Source organism: Geospiza fortis, unplaced genomic scaffold (genome assembly GCF_000277835.1).
Source record: "Geospiza fortis unplaced genomic scaffold, GeoFor_1.0 scaffold112, whole genome shotgun sequence".
Classification (NCBI taxonomy): domain Eukaryota; kingdom Metazoa; phylum Chordata; class Aves; order Passeriformes; family Thraupidae; genus Geospiza; species Geospiza fortis.
The window spans coordinates 7,794,681-7,813,918 of NW_005054298.1; the positions used below are offsets into that span (position 1 = coordinate 7,794,681).

General features: G+C 38.5%; 1 protein-coding gene across 2 annotated transcripts in view; it reads left to right on the forward strand.

Moving 5' to 3' along the window:
• The window catches only part of ZNF148 (zinc finger protein 148), a 35,699-nt gene that overhangs the window by 7,647 nt on the left and 8,814 nt on the right, over nucleotides 1–19,238 (forward strand). Inside the window, exons 2-5 of one of the 2 annotated variants that reach the window (XM_005415755.2) lie at nucleotides 12,363–12,708; nucleotides 13,905–14,030; nucleotides 17,069–17,192; nucleotides 17,855–17,938. In XM_005415755.2, coding sequence (XP_005415812.1) covers nucleotides 12,379–12,708; nucleotides 13,905–14,030; nucleotides 17,069–17,192; nucleotides 17,855–17,938 — 664 coding nt within the window. In that variant the 5' untranslated portion in view covers nucleotides 12,363–12,378. The remainder of the gene's footprint in view (nucleotides 1–12,362; nucleotides 12,709–13,904; nucleotides 14,031–17,068; nucleotides 17,193–17,854; nucleotides 17,939–19,238) is intronic. The other variant, XM_031056577.1, reaches the window with a different exon arrangement.

Below are 19,238 nucleotides of genomic sequence, written 5' to 3' on the forward strand. Positions count from 1 at the left end.
TTGAAGAGGATACACTGCAGAAGCACACTGGATTTAATACTTGATTTGCCTTTTTTTTTTCTTTTGAAGTGAGGGTCATTGAGATTAAAAATGAATTAAAAGAGGCTGATTTACAATTCTGGAATTTTATGTAAGTGGGATAGGAATAGTTCTTAGTTGATTTAATCTGACCACAAGTGTTGGTTAGCAGTAGGGAGGTGGTGGATTTGTTGCAACAGTGTGGAAAAAAAAGTCCTAGCTGGAGATGAGTATACTCTTAAAAAAACCTTCTTTGTTGTCTTGGCAAATGTACATGGGCTGTAACATGCTGGTGTTCCAAGAGGGGTTTTGAGAAAGTGACCTGATTGCTCATTTTGATGATTTTAGAGTTTGTTTCTACTCCTTCCTCCTCTGGCTGATTTCATACTATCTTTAAATGCTAACACATGTCAGTTTATGTGCTGAATCTTCTGTTTATTCCTGATGAAGGTGCTTAATACTCTTCTGATGCTGTAACAGAGTGCTGTTTAGGCCACAGGAATCCCTGATTCCACTGATGAAAATTGCTCCTTGATGCCCAGTTTGTAACTGTTTGAATATTTGAAGAGCAGTGATAGATTTTCTTTTTCTGGCTCAGTGCTGGTCAGTGCTTTCCCTAATGTAGCATCACAACATCCTCTGCTCCTTGATTTTTATCATGCTTTAAAGGAAAGAAAGGGCTACCACCAGGGTGTACAGGTTGAGATCCTGCTTCTAGTGATACCTAAATCATTGTCACTGCACTAGTTTTATATTCCAGAGCTGCCGTCTCTGAAGGGTCCAAATGCTTTTTGGAAATGTCATGAGCATTCTGTGATTCTTTTTCTTACCTGATGAGATTCTTTTATGGGCTTTTTTTTTCCCCATTGACTATATTACATGTGTGTTGCCTTGTGTTTGTGTTAGCAAATGTGAAGTAGATATTTAATTTTTTTAATTTAATTAACCTTATGGCATAGTCAGACCGCTAAAAGGCCTTTTTTCTAATATAGGTAGGCTAAACCTGTAGGGTTTGAAGAGTGGAGCAGTGAGTGGAGATCTATGTCTTTGGGCATTAGGCTCTTTCAGGTCTCCTGGCCCACATTTTTGGCCCCTAAAGGTAACACTGTGGTATTTGAAAAGCAGTACAGAAAGCACAGGATTTGCCTGGTCTGTCTGGTGTGAATCTTTTCCTAGAGAGGTATTCATTCTCTCATGTTTCAGATTAACTGGATTGTTTGAATTTCTGTTCCATGTGTAGATAGATGAAGGGTGTGTTTGAAGCACAGCTGAAATGAAGTAAATATCTATTAAAAATGAAGTTATACTGAGGTATGACAATGCTTCCTCTGCAGAAGAATGAGATGAGGAAATGTTCCGTGCTTGGTGGAAAGTTGATGCAGAGAGAGCCAAGCACATTTTGTAGAATTTGTTTTGAAATGTTACACGGAATGTAATCTTACCCTGAATAGGTTTGCTGAAATGAAGTTAGGGGAAAAATTGCCTACTCTGTGCATGGTGATGTGCTAAAGTTGAAATTGGAACTTAGGAGAATGCTTCCTGTATTCTAAAATACTTGCATTGATTTCACAACCTGAGAGCCCATGTTGAAATAACGTCAAGTGCTGAAGTAAGATTTAGAAATATCACCTGGGCTCTGTAAGATGTCTATTGTTGTTATTCATGGCCTTCTCACTTATGGTTTAAAATGGTGTTGCTTTTTTTCCTGAAAGTTTTCCTTGTGCTGTCATGTATGTAAATGAGAAATGTCTTCCAGAATCTCTAAGATGGCTTTTGCAGCTAACTTCCAGTTTTTTTGAGCAAAACCTTCTTGGTTATACTTCTGTTAGCTTGTTGTCCAATGTTATTTAATCTATGTGGATGTATTAAGTAGTTGTCTTGAATTTTTCTGTAATTGCTGTTTCTCTTTAGTACATGTAGATGGCCTTTTGGAAAATATTGAAGCTGAGGTAAAGACATTACAAGAAAAGCACAGTTTTAAAAGAGCAATTTTAGATGTAAGTCAAGTATGAAGCCGTAAAATTGCAGCATTAAGCTTTACCTGTGCCACTTAATTTTACCATCCTCTTTATATTATTAATATATTGCATCTTAATATTATGCCATATTATTTCATGATACATGAACCCCAAAGCCCCTACCTTTTTGAATGTCCATGAACTGGATAAGCAGCTGCTCTGTACTTTGCTTTCTTCTGTTTGTGTAACGTGTGTTCTCGTATTGTGCTCTGCTTAATCCTGCTCTGAAGGCAGAATGGATATATTTCTTTGTGAAATTTCTGTAATAGTTATCAGTAGGCTTGTGAGACCCTCAGAGATAATGCTGCTCACTTCACACCTAAATCCTAGGTGGATCATTGCACTTGATTTAGAGACAGGAGTTGGAAAGATGGGAGGGGAGTGATTTGCCAAAACAACATATTTGCCCCAAAAGCAGAGGCAGAGCTGCAAAAAGAAGCCAAATCTCTAGTAGTTCTGTTACATCATGGTGGTAAACAATGTTTCTCTTTTCAAAGTCTGACTGTCATACTTACCTTTCCTTGCTCGCAGTCCCACATTGGTGTACCCCATCCTCTAATGATTCTGCACCAAAGTGGCTGCTCCATGTTAGTTGGAAACCTTCTGCTGGTTGGGCTTTCTGGTCAGTGGTTAGGTCCTGGGGAGGCCAGAGCCCTCCTACCCACCTTCTCACAGCGGTTTTCTCAGTCGTTGGTGCAGGTTTACCTTTCCATCTGAGGTGTGCTGCCTTCTCCCCTCAGGCTGCAGGAACAAGAACACCACAAACTGATTAGTTCACCCTTGTGACCTGTATTGAATATTGCTTGTTGTTACAAGTATTTTACTGTGCCTCAGGGAGAGGAAATGGATATTTCTTATTTTATGGCTTGAGAATTGGTGCTTGTGAGCAAGATGAAAATTTGTGTTTGGTGTGGATGTCCACTGAGCTCTTTAAGAGCTTTATTTAAAAATTAAAATAGCAGCATTGCATTCATCTTTGTATTTTTAAAGTAGTGCTGCAAGTGACGTAATTGCAGCCCTGAGTACTCAGCATTTTGGGTACATCTGACCCAAATGTGTCAGAATAAGCAGCCAGAAAATGTGCCAAATATAATTATTGATCACCTCTTTTTAAAAAAATGTTGTAGAGGGGGCTTGATCCTATTTTGCAAGGTAGGGTTCAACTGCCTAAATGGTCACAGCTTTCTTTTCATGCACTCTGTGACTCACGCATGTTGTGGCACTTGTAACAAACAGAGCAAGGATATTATAATCTGTCTGACTAGTTTCACATATTTTTGTGGAGCATTCCATCCAGTGTGCTGTAGAAAACCACATATGTATGTGTGTATATATATACACACACAGAAGCACATATATATATACACACATGCACATATATTTATGATATTTGTATTTTTAAAAAGTACAGTACACCTGTCAGGGTCCCTCTGGATGGCATCCCTTCCCTCCAGGGCATTCAGCATTTGGTGTCTTTGGGAGCTTGCTGAGGGTGCCCTCAATCCCACTGTCCATGTCCCTGACATAGATGTTAAACAGCACTAGTCCCAGTACCAAGCCCTGAGGAATCCCACTTGTCACTGGTCTCCACTTGGACATTGAGCCATTGACCATAACTCTTGAGTGCAACCATCCAGCCAATTTTTTATCCACCAAGAAGAAGGAACAAATGCACACACATATGCAGACCTTTGGTGTTTGGGCCAATTTGGGAGCAACAGCAGGTTGTCATCTTCTGTAAAGCAGCACTAACATAGTGCTTGTGATGAATAGAGATGCTTCAGGGATACTTGCAGATAGTAAAGAAGTTGTGAGACCCAAGGAGTTTAAGGACTTAGGCTTAAGTCCTAAGTCACTGAATGATAGGGAGGACTCTCAGAGTCAGGAGGAGGGATTGCCCCTTTCAATGACCTTAGCTGTTAGATTGGCTCAGCTTTGTGATAGAGCTGCACTGTTGTCAAAATCAAATGAAAAACCATTTGACACACTATCTGAAATATTTTTATGAAGTTTCAGCTTGGAGCATGCATGAGATAGATGAAATTTCACAAAATTTTCACCAGTTGGACTGAAGGTGTAAAATGCTACTTAGAAGATGCTAGGTAGCCTTAGTTATGTGTAGTGTTTGTTTTCCTCAATATAAATGTCACCAGAAGTCCCCAGAGTGAGTACTTTTGAGTGTCCAAGTTTCATGGTGCAAAGACAGAAATCCTGCAGTGTTCTTCTAAGGTTAACTATCCAGTGGGAAAAGTTCCCAGATAAATTCTGAAAAATAACTATTTTCTAGTAGTTTATGATTTAGTGCTACAAAACCAGTGGCGCTTTTTTTTTTCCCAGATAAAAAGTAGCATTGCCTGTGATTTTTGGACTATTTAAAGTATGTTTGTGACACTGGTAACACCCCTGTGGATTTTGACATGGAACTGTGGCTTTTTAAATACAGCATCACAAGCTTTTCCATATGCACATTTGATATTAAATTATGGTTATGCTGGTGATGATGGAATACAGATTTCAGGATAAGAAAGGTGACAAAGATTTTCACACATGGATAATTTTATGCATGATAAGGAGATTTTCCTGTGAGTAATCCTGTTGATTGTAATAGGACTATTCACAGCTCAGTATGAGTGTAAATCTTGGTGGAGTCAGGCCCTGCACTGGCATGTGTTCAGCAACATGGAGCACTCAGAAATAACTGTGCAACAAGTCATAAGAGTGTATCATATGTTACCTTTTAGAATGTGTTGATTTTATGATCTGTTAACCTTTTCATCATGATTTATGTTTGATTGCTTTCTTTTTGCAAGTCAACACATTCTAATTGATTCTTAAATTCCTTGTGTGTTAATTTAAAAATCGTTCTTTTAGCTGAGTGTTATTTTTCTGAGTAGGGATATGAGAGAATTTTATTTAGTGTTCTTTATTTAGAACCATTAAGTAGGGTATTATTCCTTACTCTCTAGGCTTTTGTGGTATGGTAAAAATTGAACCTTTGATATTGTGAAAGCTGGCTGTGTTTCCTTTTGTATTGGACTATATCCATATTTTAATAGTGCAACTAAATATATTTTCTGATGTGATGAGAATAGTCAGCATTTTTCGTGGTTTGATATGGATTTAAAGTGGATGTTAGGAACCTGTTCAGTTCTAATTTTTCTCTTCCTTTTGGAGGGGCTTGCATTGGTGATGATTTCATTCATGGAAATACTTAAACATTAGTAGTTTTAAAGATGCTGTTAAGCCCTGTTGCTATCTCTTTCTTCATTAGCATCAGGAATTGTAGAATTATTAGTGATTTTATACTTCATTTTAGGAGGAAGGCATTTGAGAAGGTAGATAGCCATTTTTCCCGTGGTCTGAATTTGGCATAGCCGTTGGGTATGTGTGGGTGGCAGCTCTGAGGTGTTCCTCTGTGTGTGCACGTGGCCTTTGTGGGGCAGTTTCACAATGCACTTTAATCTCATCCAACCTCTGACCACTCCTGGAGAAACTGTCCTGTTCCCTGCTCCTGCTTCCTCACTGCCCATCTCCTTTATCCTCCACCTGCTCTGGTCCCACTGACGCAAAGCTCATGGCTTTTCTGTGGGGATGTTTCTGTCCAGCTCCCTTCTCAGCTGCAGAATGCTGTGCTCAACCCAGCGTAGGCAACAAGGAGATCTGAGGGGGGAGAGGTGCAGGACACTCCCCTTTGGGCAGGTGCCCCCTCTATTGGATTGTTTCTTGCAGTGTCATTGGGAGTTGGGTAATTAACAAAACACACCAAATGTCCCACTGGAATGGCCTATCAGTTGTAGTTGATTTTGTAGAAGTTTGGCTATTTAGAAAGGTTTTACTAATCATGCCAGTAAACTGCTCTGATTATAAAGGGGTTGACTTTTTAATTCAGAATAACCTTTCCAAAGTGAATGGTACTATTCCACTAAACAGGGAAGGAAAAATTCTGTACTAGAACGAGAATGTTAATTTAGGGAGTTTTATAGATTTATGTACACTATATTAATTTAAGCTTACAGTTTGGCACAAATAATTATAGCATGACCATAGAGATGAGCCCTGAGAAGCTGAGGTGTTTCTCCAGATTGCCTTTTGTAAAGTTTATTCTGTGTGCATTTTGCACAAGTAACCTTTATATGTTTTGTAGTTTGGGCTCTGCATGTACTCCTTCTTCCAAAAGCTCTGGAAGCAAGGATGTGGGAGGAGTGCTCAGGTACATGTTCTATAGCTTCAGATATTTGCTCATCAGGGATTTTGCCTTGTCTTTAATGAGAACACACTTCCCAAAATGTGGAGCTAAAATAATGTCATCAGGCTACTCCCAGTGTAAGGTTACCCTGAAACCATTTAATACCTTGGGCTGAGCACAGTGTCAGCTTTTGTGAGGGGAGTCTTGGAGGTAGTTTTCATCAGAACAGTATCAGATGGCTAAAGGCAAGTTAGAATTGCTGTTGTGCATCCTGGCTCTTGTGTTTGGGTTGTTATAGCTTAGAAAACATGGTCAAAGAGAGCTTATTGCTAGAGTAAAAGTCATATTTCTATCTCCAGTCTTTGCTACAGTCCTTCAGAAGGAGCTCAGGTTTAAGCCAGAAGAATAGTTTAACAACTTTAACAATAGAAGAATATTTTAACAACTTTCCTTTCATGTTTCCCTTAGCATTCTTTCCTTCCTTTTTGCCTTGCAAAAGTAGGGAGAGGATAGTATAGGAGACAGGGTGGAGTGGGTTATGGATATAGAAAGCAGCTAATCCTGCTTTTTAACACTTAAAAGGAGTGGTAGAAGTTCTGGAACAACAAAGACTTTTCGCAGGACAATGTTTACAAATACAAAAAGTCCATCTTACTTTAGAAGAAAAAGCAAAAACATTAATTCTGTTCTACAAATAGATACTAAACCGCAGATGATTTTCATTTTTTGTCTCTGCTGTTAATCCTTAAACGTGTTTTCTTTTCTCATCTGTCATAAATAGTCTTTTAAATCCTACAGAATTCATGTTTCTGCACATATGGATTTTATTTTTAAAGTGAACCCAATTAGTATCTCTAAGCACTTGCTCATTAAATTAAAAAATGCCTTACTTCATGCTTAAGAAAAGAAGGGAGAAGATAGAATAACCCTTACCATTAATCAAAGTGGAGAACAAGAGCTGGACCAGGTGTTGAACTGTGATGGCTTACAAATTTTGCTGCTTTCCTTTAGGGTCTCTGTTCACATCTACCTCATAGCAGCTACCATCCCAGCAGACTTTTTGAATCAATGAATGTTTTCTCTTGATGGTATTTTTATTTTTGATTCTGAATTGAAGTGTTGTCATGCTTTTCATGCAGCATGTTTTCATTGAAGTGGTTGTTTCTTTAATTAGGAATATTGTCTTTACTGCTCAGCTCTCCAGCTCAGTGCAGAAGTCTTTGGAAAAGCTGATGTCAGGGCTGCTGAAATGAATAGTTGTGAAGTGCAGCCGGAGGCTCTGGCGGAGCAGCGGTTTCTGAGTGAAGCGATGTGCTTCGCTGGCTGGGGATGTGCTGCAGGCAGCTGGGGAGCACCCTGTGAAAAGAGGAGGTGCTGGCAGGCTCCTGTGAGACCTCTTCTGGACAGTCCTTCCCTGTCCTCTCTCTCCTCCCCAGGGAGCTCTGCCTGTAGATGTCTCTTGTGAGATGCTTTGCCTGCAGTAAAGGCATGGAGAACCTCTATCAAGCAAAACATATTCTTTAAAGGTTTTGTTGACAGCTCTTTTCTGTCAGTGTATAGTGGAACTATATACTCTAAGAAAAATAAAAGATATTACTTGGTGAAGCTTAATAGAACTTCTGAAATTCCAGGAAAAACACCTCTGCAATAGGGATAACAATGTCTTATGCCAAGAAATTTGCTTGTGTGTGTGTATGTGGTTTGCGTTTTTGTAGCTTCCCTAGAGATAATCTCTAAGTAAGTTGATCTTTATTTCACAAATGCATCTTGCACTTAAAAATATATTTAATCTTTGCAGGTTGGTAAAGTGTTCTTGTTTGAATGCTTTTAACTAACATTTCTTTATCACACTGTCATTCTTCCAAGAACACTTCTCATCTTCAATTTAAATGATAGGATTCCTTTTATGTGAGCCGAAAGGTGTCACTTGACAAATTACAAGTGTTTTACTGAATTAATTACATTTGGGATGCTTCTTACTTGGATTAATAGCCTGTTTTTGTTTGTGGTTCTTTGTTTTAAAACATATCTCTTTGTTTTAAAACATCACCTGCAAGTCATGTAACTTATTATTTTTCATCACTTCTCATATGCAGCCTAACACTATAAGTTCTCACTATTTTTCTTTGAAAAGCCAGGTGTTTGAAAACCTGATTAATAAGCAGTGCACTTACTGTACCACTTCTGATATGACTCAAGATCATGGCTGGAAGACAGCTTGAGGGTTTTCAGTTGCATGACTCTGCTAAACCTGCTAGTCAGGGTGAGAAAGAAACTTTCCATATCCGTTGCAACTGGGAGCCAGCCAGACCCGTGAATACGAGCCCACAGCTGGCCTGTCCTCTGGGAAGCTGCTGTATCTCGCCAGCTGTCCCAAGGTTTGGCATGTCAGGAGTCTTCCTGCCTCTGTTGGTGAGAGCAGCAGGCTCTTCTGTGTGGTTCACTCAGCTTCTTAGCCTGCCTAACTTCCTGCCAGGAAGTAGCTTTAAATCCAGGATTTCCGCAATTCCTACCTAATTTCAGAGTGATGTGGCAGTATCATCCTCCATGTGGAACAGCTTTCTGTGCTGTTCTTGCCAGTGGCCTGAGTAGACAGATTAGGGCCACCATGTTCTCACACTTGATGCTGCTTGTTCTCCCTTGAATGTGTTTCAGCATCTTGAGTTCTTGTATTCTCGTACCTGTCCACGTTATTCCTCTGGAGAATCTGCAGTTGACCAGGTGCTGTCATATTTCTGTAGTGTGGAACAAAAGCATAGTGAATGACAGTCTGTGTGAGATGTACCCTGAGTATGAATTGAATTCAGATAAAGGCTGAAATGAGTAGATACATTTGTTTTATTTTCCTTGAAGTCTGTCTTTCAAGCTGGATATGTAGAATGCTCTACCAAAAGAACCAGTCTCAGCCTTAGGTCTTTTGCGCCACCTTTTACCAAATCTTAAGAATTTCACTTCTATCTCATCTTTCTCACTTGGCACAGGATATTCCAAACCAAAAAGATGATAAATTAATCCTCACTTTCTTCTTTTATGATGTTGTTGCAAGACCTCTGGGAGATCTGCATTGGTGGGAAGAATACAGCCTTAGTGCTGTGCCAGGTTTTGTTTGTTTGTTTGGGTTATTGCTGAGAAACTATCAGTTGGGTTTCCCAGTTACATCTGAAAAATACTTCATGAATTATCTAATGTCTGCAAGTGGCTGTATGGCATACCAGACCTACATTTTCCCTTGAAGACATCTCATTCTCTTACTCTAAATGGATTAATTTGAGAGGCAGTTTGTCATATAGCAGTACCTGAGCTCACTCAAGGCGTTAAGAAATTGTTGTCTGTATTTGAAGACAGATACTGAGAAAATCAAAAGCATTATTTCAAACTTATGTTAGAATTGCAGGAGAACAAAAATGGACAAATCACAAACATAAATGTGCTGAACAGAATTTTTCCATGTTCTTCTCCTGTCATGAGTGGTTTTAGTCCCTAAAATGGACTTGTTATGTAGGAAGGAAGAATGCTAAAAAGATTGATGACACTGTCATATGTAAAGACATCTAGCTTGGTGACTCTGTCCTCCTGATTTCCAGCAGAGCAAGGCTTACTAAAAATAATAAAAAAGTATTTGCCTGAAAAGCCTCTTCCTTTGGTGTGCTTCTTAAGTATTTGAAACTGAGAGAGGTCAGACCATCCTGGCTGTCAGCCTTTCTATGATGTATTCGGAAGTTTAGAACGTCTCATGGTACAGAATAGGGACAAATGTTCTTTCACTTTTGAGTTATAAGACATGACTTGCCATCAGGATGTGTGAATTGGCTTTTTGCTTTATTTGTTGTGGTGTGTGGTGAGGTTGTTTTTCTTATCTTTTTTTTTTTTTTAAGAAGTTGAGTTAATTTTACTTTCAGAATCTTAAGAACCAATAGTAATATTTGAAACAAAGGACAGTGTAGGAGAAACTCATGCGAGTTTTCAGCTCTTTCAGCTGGTGTTTCCATTCCTACCAAGTAATCTAGGATCTCACCCAAAAAGAAACCACTGTTTATTTTGTAAACTCTATGTAGTTTGATATAAAGAAAACTTCACAAATGTTTAGATACACTGAGAGTTTTCAAAATATATTCCCGGAGAAGAAAATTATTTAGAAAGTGATCAAATAGATGAAACTGAATATGGAAATTTAGACACTTGGTGTACATTTGTTTGATGGAGTGTTTTTGCATGTTGGCAGCCTGTTAGACTGGCAGGGGGCTGTTGTGGTGCAATTCTGCTGTGATGGCCCTGCTGGTTTTAGGCAGAGACCTGATTTCTGTGGACATAACCTCTAGAGAGACCTGATTTCTTTGGTTATGAATAGTCATTGTGAGCTGCAGGGAAGGCAGCATAGCCTCTGACTTGAGACTTGAATGGAGATGGATCCTTTCTCCATGCTGCACTCTCAGGGGGATGGAATTTGAAGCTGGTGTCTAGCAATGTACCCACATCACACCTGTATCCTAACTGTGAATGCATCAAAATCAAGGATGCTGCTGCTGTTGTGACGCTGCCCAAGGTCCCATGTGGTGCTCTGGCCGGGCCTGCTGTGTGCTGTCCAACTGCCCTGTGCCTCTGCTCCCACCCCTGTGTCTGCTGTGGCCTGTGTGTGTGTTGCCTCTGCTCTCTGGCTGTGGGAACATAGAGGGGTGGAGGAAGGATGTCTGTCTGCCTCTCTGTCTGTTGGTGTGTCTGTCTCAAGGAGCACTGAGGAGTGGGTAGTAGGGATTATGGGCCTGGGGAATAGGGTGAAGGAGACTGACTGCTCTGACTGGACATCCAGTGTGCCAAGGAGAAGAGTCCTAGAACTATCTTGCATATATATTGATTAGTAGAATGAGAAGATGCTGCCACTTCCAGCTTCACAAAAGCCTCCTGCTCTGTGCTAAAAACTAATAATGTCATGATATTTGTTGGAATATTGTGGATCGTACTGCTTTTCATGTTTAGAATTTATATTTCCTCTCTAATGCTCCTGCTCACTGTGAATGTCTTTTATGAACAGCTTTGACCTCTCTGTAGTCTTTATTTGATGTATAGCTTTAGCTACAAAGTTGTATTTTCATAGAATGACAGAATAGTTTGGGTTGGAAGGGATCTTTAAAGGCCATCCAGTCCAAGCCCCAGCAATGAGCAGGGACATCTTCACTTAAATCAGTTTGCTCAGCCCCATCCAACCTGGCCTTGAATGTTTTCCTGGATGGGGTATGCACCACCTCTCTGGGCATCTTGTGCCAGTGTTTCAGCACCCTCATTGTAACAATATTCTTCCTTGTATTTAGTCTAAATTGACCATCTCTGCATTCAAAACCATTACCTGTTGTCCTGTTGCAACAGGCTCTGCTAAAAAGTTTTCTCCACCTTAAAAGCTCTCTTTGAAGTAATGAAAGGCTGCAATCAGGTCTCCCCAGAGCCTTCTTTTTCTCTCGTCCTGTTGGCATAGCAGAGATGTTCTAGCCCTTTGATAATTTTCCTTTCCTCCCCTGGACTTGCTCCAGCATATCCACATCCTTCTTATGTTGCGGCCCCAGAGCTGGATGTAACACTGCAGGTGGGGTCACAGGAGAGTGGAGTGGAGGGGCAGAATCACCTCCCTCAACTGCTGCTTTGGATGCAGCCCAGTTTTCTCTCACTTGTGGATATTAAGATGTTCCAGGAGCAACAATGCCCCAGGGTAGCAGCAGTGGAAGGGCACTGGAAGGACAAGGAAGTAGGGAGAACAGGACCAGTATGAAAGAGGTGTTTGTAAAAGACAGTCAAAATGGAAAAAGAGAACAGAGCAAAGAGGGCGTACAACAAAAAAATTAGAAGTTTTCTAAGGAATGAGAAGGAGGAATTAGACATCATTTAATTACCATACTTTTGCCAGAAGTCAGGAGCATGACTTGAAAGCTTTTATTTGAAAGTGTTCAGTTGTGTGCACACAGATGTGCAAAAGGAGAGTCTTTTGACATTCCTTGAAGATATCCAACTCTTGGTTCTTACTCAGTATCAACTTGAGGACTGCATGTGTGTTTGTTGAGTACTGACTTGAGTTCTTATAAAATGTTTTTAAGTAAAAAATTTTAAGCAAGCGCACCAATTGTAGATGTTTACTATTAAAACTTTCTTTGTAGGTAATTGCACTTAAGAATGAACATTGAAGACAAGCTGGGAGGATTATTTCTTAAATGTGGTGGCATAGACCAGATGCAGTCATCCAGGGCTATGGTAGGGATGGGTGCAGTATCTGACCAGTCTGGAGTATCGAGAGAACGGCAAGAGGCAGTGCTTCAAGATCGGACTATGCCGCACCAAGAAATTCTTGCAACAGATGAAGTGTTACAGGAAAGTGAACTTCGACAGCAAGAGATGATTTCACATGATGAACTCATGGTCCATGAGGAGACGGTAAAAAATGATGATGAAATGGATGCACAAGATAGACTTCCTCAAGGGCTGCAGTATGCTGTTAATGTCCCTGTAAGCAATTTCTTTGTGAAATATTGGAGAGATTACTAGGAAGCTTGATCTGGTAGTCTAATCCTACTCTGGCAAGAATCTATTAATTGCTTGTTTGGATTTTGATTATCAAAATATTTATGTCATTTGCCTCTGGCTGTGGATAAATTTTGCCAATTAAGTATAATCTCTAAGTATCTGGTTTATAAATATTTTATAAGCAGGCTGTTACGATAGAACTAAAGTGTTAAAATGTGCTCCTTTAAGGATATTTAATGTTCAGGGGTAACTGCAAAGCGGAATAAGTAGCGTTATTAGAAGGTGCATACTGTTTATGCTGTTCATAGTACTGTTTAGTTGCTTTTGCTATAGGAAGCATCTTGTATGTTTTTAAGGTATGTGGACGCTTAGCAATTGCATTCACACTGCAGGTTGGACTGTGACACTTCATACATGACCATAAATATGCCCTTCCACGGAATCTCATAGAAGGCATACCTTGGCTTTCCCAGAGAGCATAGAGATGACTTCCTTTTGAAAACAGAGCATCTGTCTGTAATGCAGCACACCATCACTGTTACCCTTCAAACATAAAGGACAGTCACCAGGACTATAAAGTAGAGAGCCTTACACACGAAGAATAATCTTCAGAAACACAGCACTGTTAAAACACTACTCTGTTAGCTGTAGATCAGGTGGCTCAGGTGTTAGAAAAATGTGAGAGTATCATGGTCTTCATTAAAGTTCACATTAGATTGAGATTTTTTAAATTTTTTTTTCAAAAACTTCATTGGAACTGGTCTTTTTTTTTTCTCTTAAAAATACTTCTGTATTAAATATATAATAAACTATTCCGTTAAATCTTATATTGACAACAGCACGGACTAAAGTAAAATAGGTATGAAAAACTGAGTGGTTTTACAGATGGAAGTGATTTTAATATATGAACTGATCTCAAAATCACCACAGGTCAGGAAAAAAGACCTTGGGAGATGAATGAAAGGATACATCAAAATGTTACTGAGGAAATTAACTGTGCCCTTTTTATTTAAGATACATATTAATTCTTTCACTTAAATTTCTGAAAGAGTGAAGCCAGAAGATAATTCCCTTAGGAAAAGTTTTTCTGTTTCAGCAGTTTGTCATCTTCTAAAATTGAAACATTGCTTTTCTGTAGTGAGAACCTTACCTGAAACTGGCACTTGGTATCTTAACAGATCAGTGTAAAGCAAGAAATTACCTTTACTGATGCATCTGAACAACAGAAACGAGACAAAAAACAAATACGAGAGCCAGTAGATTTGCAGAAAAAGAAGAAAAGAAAACAGCGTTCACCAGCAAAAGTAAGACATTGATTTGGCAAAACCAAGATTAAAAGGACCTGAAGATTTGGTTGACTATGACTAATTTCATTAGCATTTGAACTAGTTAGGCTGGAAATTGTTTGTTTGCTCAGTAAAGATGCAGTTCTGAAGTTCACCAGAGACCCAAAACAAAACTGATATAACAGTGTTTTTCTTTGAACTCCTTTTAGCAACATGAACTCTTGACATATTTTAACATCTGTCTCTCCAGGCAGTTCTCTCTCCAAATATTTTTTTTAAATTATGAGTCAGTAGCTTTGTAGACCATTTATAAATCATTACTCTGTATCTATCTAATAATAGTTGTGCTTTTCTGTGAGCCTGATAATTTTATATGCTTCATGCATAGTAGTGAAAAGTTTTTAAAAAGAAAACTAAAATGGTAGTTCTGAAAATTCTAAAAAGTTTACTAATATATATAAAATAATTTACTGGTAGGGAAAATTCCTGTGGTCATAATCATCTTCATATATGTATTTATTTATATCAAAAGGTTCTTACCCTAGCTGCTGGTATGTTACTTAAAAATTTGTTTTGTAGATCCATTCATGAGGACTATGTATCCCTGTATGTCTGAAAACAATTTTCTTCTGTTGAGAAGCACTTCAGATAAAACCAGAATCATTTCACCTCATGAGGTAGCAGTGTTACATCTTCTAGTAATTCCCCAAATCAGTATTAATCTTCAGACTTAAAGTAGAACATATACAGGCTGCTCTGATACAAGTAAATCAGTTATATGTTATCACACAGCAGCATTAAAATAAGCCTACTCAGAAATCAACCCAGACTGTTTGTACATTAAATGAAAACTCACCATAATACAAAGAAAATCTCCCAAACCTCCTTTTTGCCCTGGGAGCAGGACCTTCCAGTCCTCCTCAAAGCGCTGTCAAGTAAGGTTGCACCTGTAGTATTCTTGGAAAGCTGAGAAATTGCTTCAGATTGGGTGTGGAAGCAAGTTCCAAATGCTGTGCATTTTTTTCTCACTTCTCCCTTTGAGAGAAAAAGGAGATCTAGGTTGAGTACATCCAGAGATCACTTCCATGGAAACATGGCAAGGTAGAAGAGGCGTGCGCCCCTCTTTCTACAGACGTGTACTTGCATGCTTCCTTTTTATCTCCCAGTCTGCCAGGATTAGTCTTTTGAGATGACAAAAGATTGAAAAATGATCAGGAGAATTGTTAAACAGGTTCTTTTTCAGTCTCTCTTCCCCCTTTTCAGACCTGTCAGAGTAGAAAGGCAGAGTAGAAAAAAGCTGAAGGACTGACCTAGGTGAGAACCTACTGCAGTTTCAGTATTTCCAGAATAGTGGGGTTGATTTTCCACCCAGACAAGCAGCTGGAACTCTGACAAATGGAAGTCAGTTAACATACTAAAACGTTCTAAATTCTGTTTTCTATCAATGCAGTGGTCAGGTAAGGAAGAAGTCATCAGGTGTCATGACTCCTGTCTCCTGTTCCCTCTCCCATGCAGACACACACACGTGCACACACGGACACACACGCACGCGCACACACTCACACGCACAAGCTTTTTTGTTGCTTTGGTTAGGGAAGCTGCTCTGACAAAGCTAACTCGCATCATTTAAGATGTGGTAGATTAAGTAGAAGAGCCCAGGTTTAGGATAACCATGAAATTAAGTGTATTTTCTGCACAATTATTTTAAAATTTCAATATAATATATGAAAAGCATTTCATAACATGTATTTAAATTTGTTTTAAAGACGCAGTCGGCTTCATCAGCTGGGTAATGTTACAGAACAGAGTCTTTACAATTGTCTCTCTCTGTGACTGGAGCTGTAACACACCAATCTTACAAACGTATGAATGTGCTTGTCCTTCAGAGTGAATGCACAAGAATTTGTTAGTCTAAGATTTTCACTCTTGTTTTGACGCAGGAGAATTAAAAATTAAGTAGATGCTACAATATTTGCTTCTATTTCAGAGATACTGTTTCAGTTATTGACTCTCTCTTTCTCATCACTGTCATTATCATAAAACCTAAAACGCTGTAGCTAATCAAACTGCAGATGTGTTTTCCCAGCATACTTTTATTTTTTTTTAATAACAAGGGACTAAACTGTATTATTTAAGGTTCCTTAAGCTCTTTTTTATAGTTGTGTTTGCAGTTAAGCAAGATTTTATAAGTGTAACTTGTTTACTGCTTTTCTTATTCTCTTGCCAGAGATAGTAGAGATTTTGGGTTTTGGTTTAGTTTTCTATTTTTATTTTTGATGAATTGGAGAAAACCTGTGATTAGCTTTATTGAATAAAGTAGATGTGGTGCATTTTTAAAATTTAAGTTTTTTTAATTTTATATGAAAATAGCGGCTTTGTTTGACAGCAAAGCAATTGAGTATGGCAAGTTGAAGTTATCAAGGAGATGCTTTAATATGTATATTAAGTGAGCAATACTTTATAGAGTGAAAAACCTGAAAGGGGAGAAGAATAATACTGTTTTCTTGGTTGTTTGGCTTTGGGATTTTGGTTTTTAAAATATAATTTTACCTTTGAGACTACTGGTTTTATATAGATCTAGATAATATATATGACTATTCTGGCTAAGCTTTAATGACTTATAGCAAACATTTAGAGTTGTGATTTGATATAAAGAATTTAACCATTCACTTTTTCTTTAAAATACAATTGTCCATGGTTTAGTGCCCAGGAGTGGTTTGATTACTTTGCATCCTTTCCAACAGACAGAAAAAATAAACAGTAGTGTATAAAGTGACTCAGCTGTGCCTAGGGAGGCTCTAAGCTGATTTTCCATGAGCTGCCTTTGTTTCCGTCCTGTTGAAATATATCTCTTAATGCACAACGAGACACAAGTTGGATTGGACTGCAATTGGAAATGTGTATTAGAAGCTTAACGCATAGTTTTGTAGAAATTAGCATTGTTTTACTTGAAATATTTACATTTTCTGCATCGAAAAAATTAATGTTTTTTTTTGTAGTTAATAAGACATCTTTAGAGGGTAGTGTGAGAACAAATTTTACTCTTTTTAAAATAGATCCTTACAATAAATGAGGATGGATCACTTGGTCTGAAAACCCACAAATCTCATGTTTGTGAGCATTGCAATGCTGCCTTTAGAACCAACTACCATTTACAGAGACATGTCTTCATTCATACAGGTACTGCTTGACTTCAAATTTGTCTTTTCTACTATATAAAGAGTTGTTTACTTATGTTAAAAATGTTTTCAGCTCTATGCGAATTTCAGTTTTAAGAGTGTAGCTAACTTGGCATCTAAGCTTAGAGATTCCATGCACCAAAGTGTCAAAAGAATATCAGAAAAAAAATCAACATATATTTAATAAACTGAAGAGCTAACTGTTTGCAAGGTTTCTTTTCTTTCTTTATCAGAAAGTAATGGGTTGACTTGTAGCCTAAGTGCCAAAAATTGACCCCTTTGTAAAATGTGCTGTGGCTGCTTATTTGCCTGATGAGGTATCTCTGTGTTTGGAGAAGTGAAAAAGGTATATTACTGTTATAATAGCTTGCCAGTATCCTGAATGCAGTCTATGCCAGCATCCTGATTGATCTTGCACTTGAGGAAATTACAGCCATTCCAGATCACTCTTCCGTGCTAGTCTTAATGTGACTCTCAGGATCATGGAGAGAACTCTGCAGTTCATGTACCTAGTAAGGCAAATGTTTTTTGGTATCAGGGTATTTTTGGAATTTGCTCAGTTGCTGGTGTTTTTAATAGACATTTTAATATTCCTCGAAAATAGATATCAGAAACAACAGTGTGTAGTTATTAACTTATGGATGTGGAATTATATTGTTCAAGGTGAAAAACCATTTCAGTGCAGTCAGTGCGACATGCGTTTCATACAGAAGTACCTGCTACAGAGGCATGAGAAGATTCATACTGGTGAGTATAGTGCCTTGAGTATCTTTACTGGCGTGCTTAAAAACTGTTTCCCCACTCAGGCAAGGTTTCTGGTAATAAATATGCAGCCAAAAACCCTGTCATAGTTTGTTTTAATTTAAAACATGTTACAAAGTTATAAAGCTTTTTAAAAGAAATTAGTTATGTGCTTTCAAGTTGTTCCACTTTCCTTTGGCTGTAAAATGAGTATGAAGTCCAGTAAGCGGATCTGAAAGTAGTTTTCTATAAATAACCCCAGAGCAGCAAATCCTGAAGTTTGTACATTCATAAAAGTCAAAGTTCGTTAAGCAGTTCTGTCTTTTGTTGTATCAAGTTAATTCAGACAAGGGGGACTTCCAAATTACATTTCCATAGATTTATTTGTTTGTTTGTCTGTTTGTTTGTATTTGAATTTGATGGAAAAGTGCCAGGACTAAAATGGCCAAAATGCCTAACCCCAAAGGTATTAGTATCAGCTTTTCTTTTCACTTTTTTTCTTCTTTCAGGTTTAATTCAGGACTGTTCTAAAAAGAAGAGTCTTAGTTTAAAAATATGCAGTATAGGTCAAATAAGGCCCGAAGCTTTAAGCCAAAGCAAGTTAAAGTTTATATATGTTTATTTTTTTTACCTTGTTGCACCACACAGAACCACATTCTTTAACAGGTTTGGTTTCGTTGGGTTTTTGGCATTTTGGTGCATGGCCTTTCAATCCCTCTTTAAATATTTTGTAATATGGTCCCTTTTGGACTAGATGCCAATTTCTCAGCCTCTTTTTCAGAAAAGCAGAGCTGGTGAATGTGCACAGTGTTTCTTGGCTGTAGCATTTAAATGGATATGAAAGCTACTAACACCCAGTGCAGTGTGTGCATGTGTAGGGGTTGAGAGGGAGAAAAAACTCTGCAAAATGAATTTTCAGAGCAGTGTACAGGGAGTTACATGCACAAATGCCCTGTTGTTTATGAGATTTTTGTATCCTAGGTTGCCATGAGTCCAGACTAAGTAGGTTTCCTTCAGCCAGTCAGCCACAGAAGAGTCTTCCATTCTTCTGTCCAGTGTCTTTGTTCTGCCTCTAGTCTTTCCTCTGGCTCTGAATTGGTGAACCATGCTGCCTCCACTTTGTGTAGATACTTATTCTGAAAAGAATGCTCATTCAGTCTCTTCCATCTATCTGCTCTCCAGCCCCCCCCACAAAAAGGCAAAAATTTAAGTGCAGTCTTCACATTTTTTAGAAGATTTTTCTTTTTTTTTTTTTCAAATGAGGATTATTCCCTGTACGTGGCTTTGAAAATGAGAGTCTGGGCAA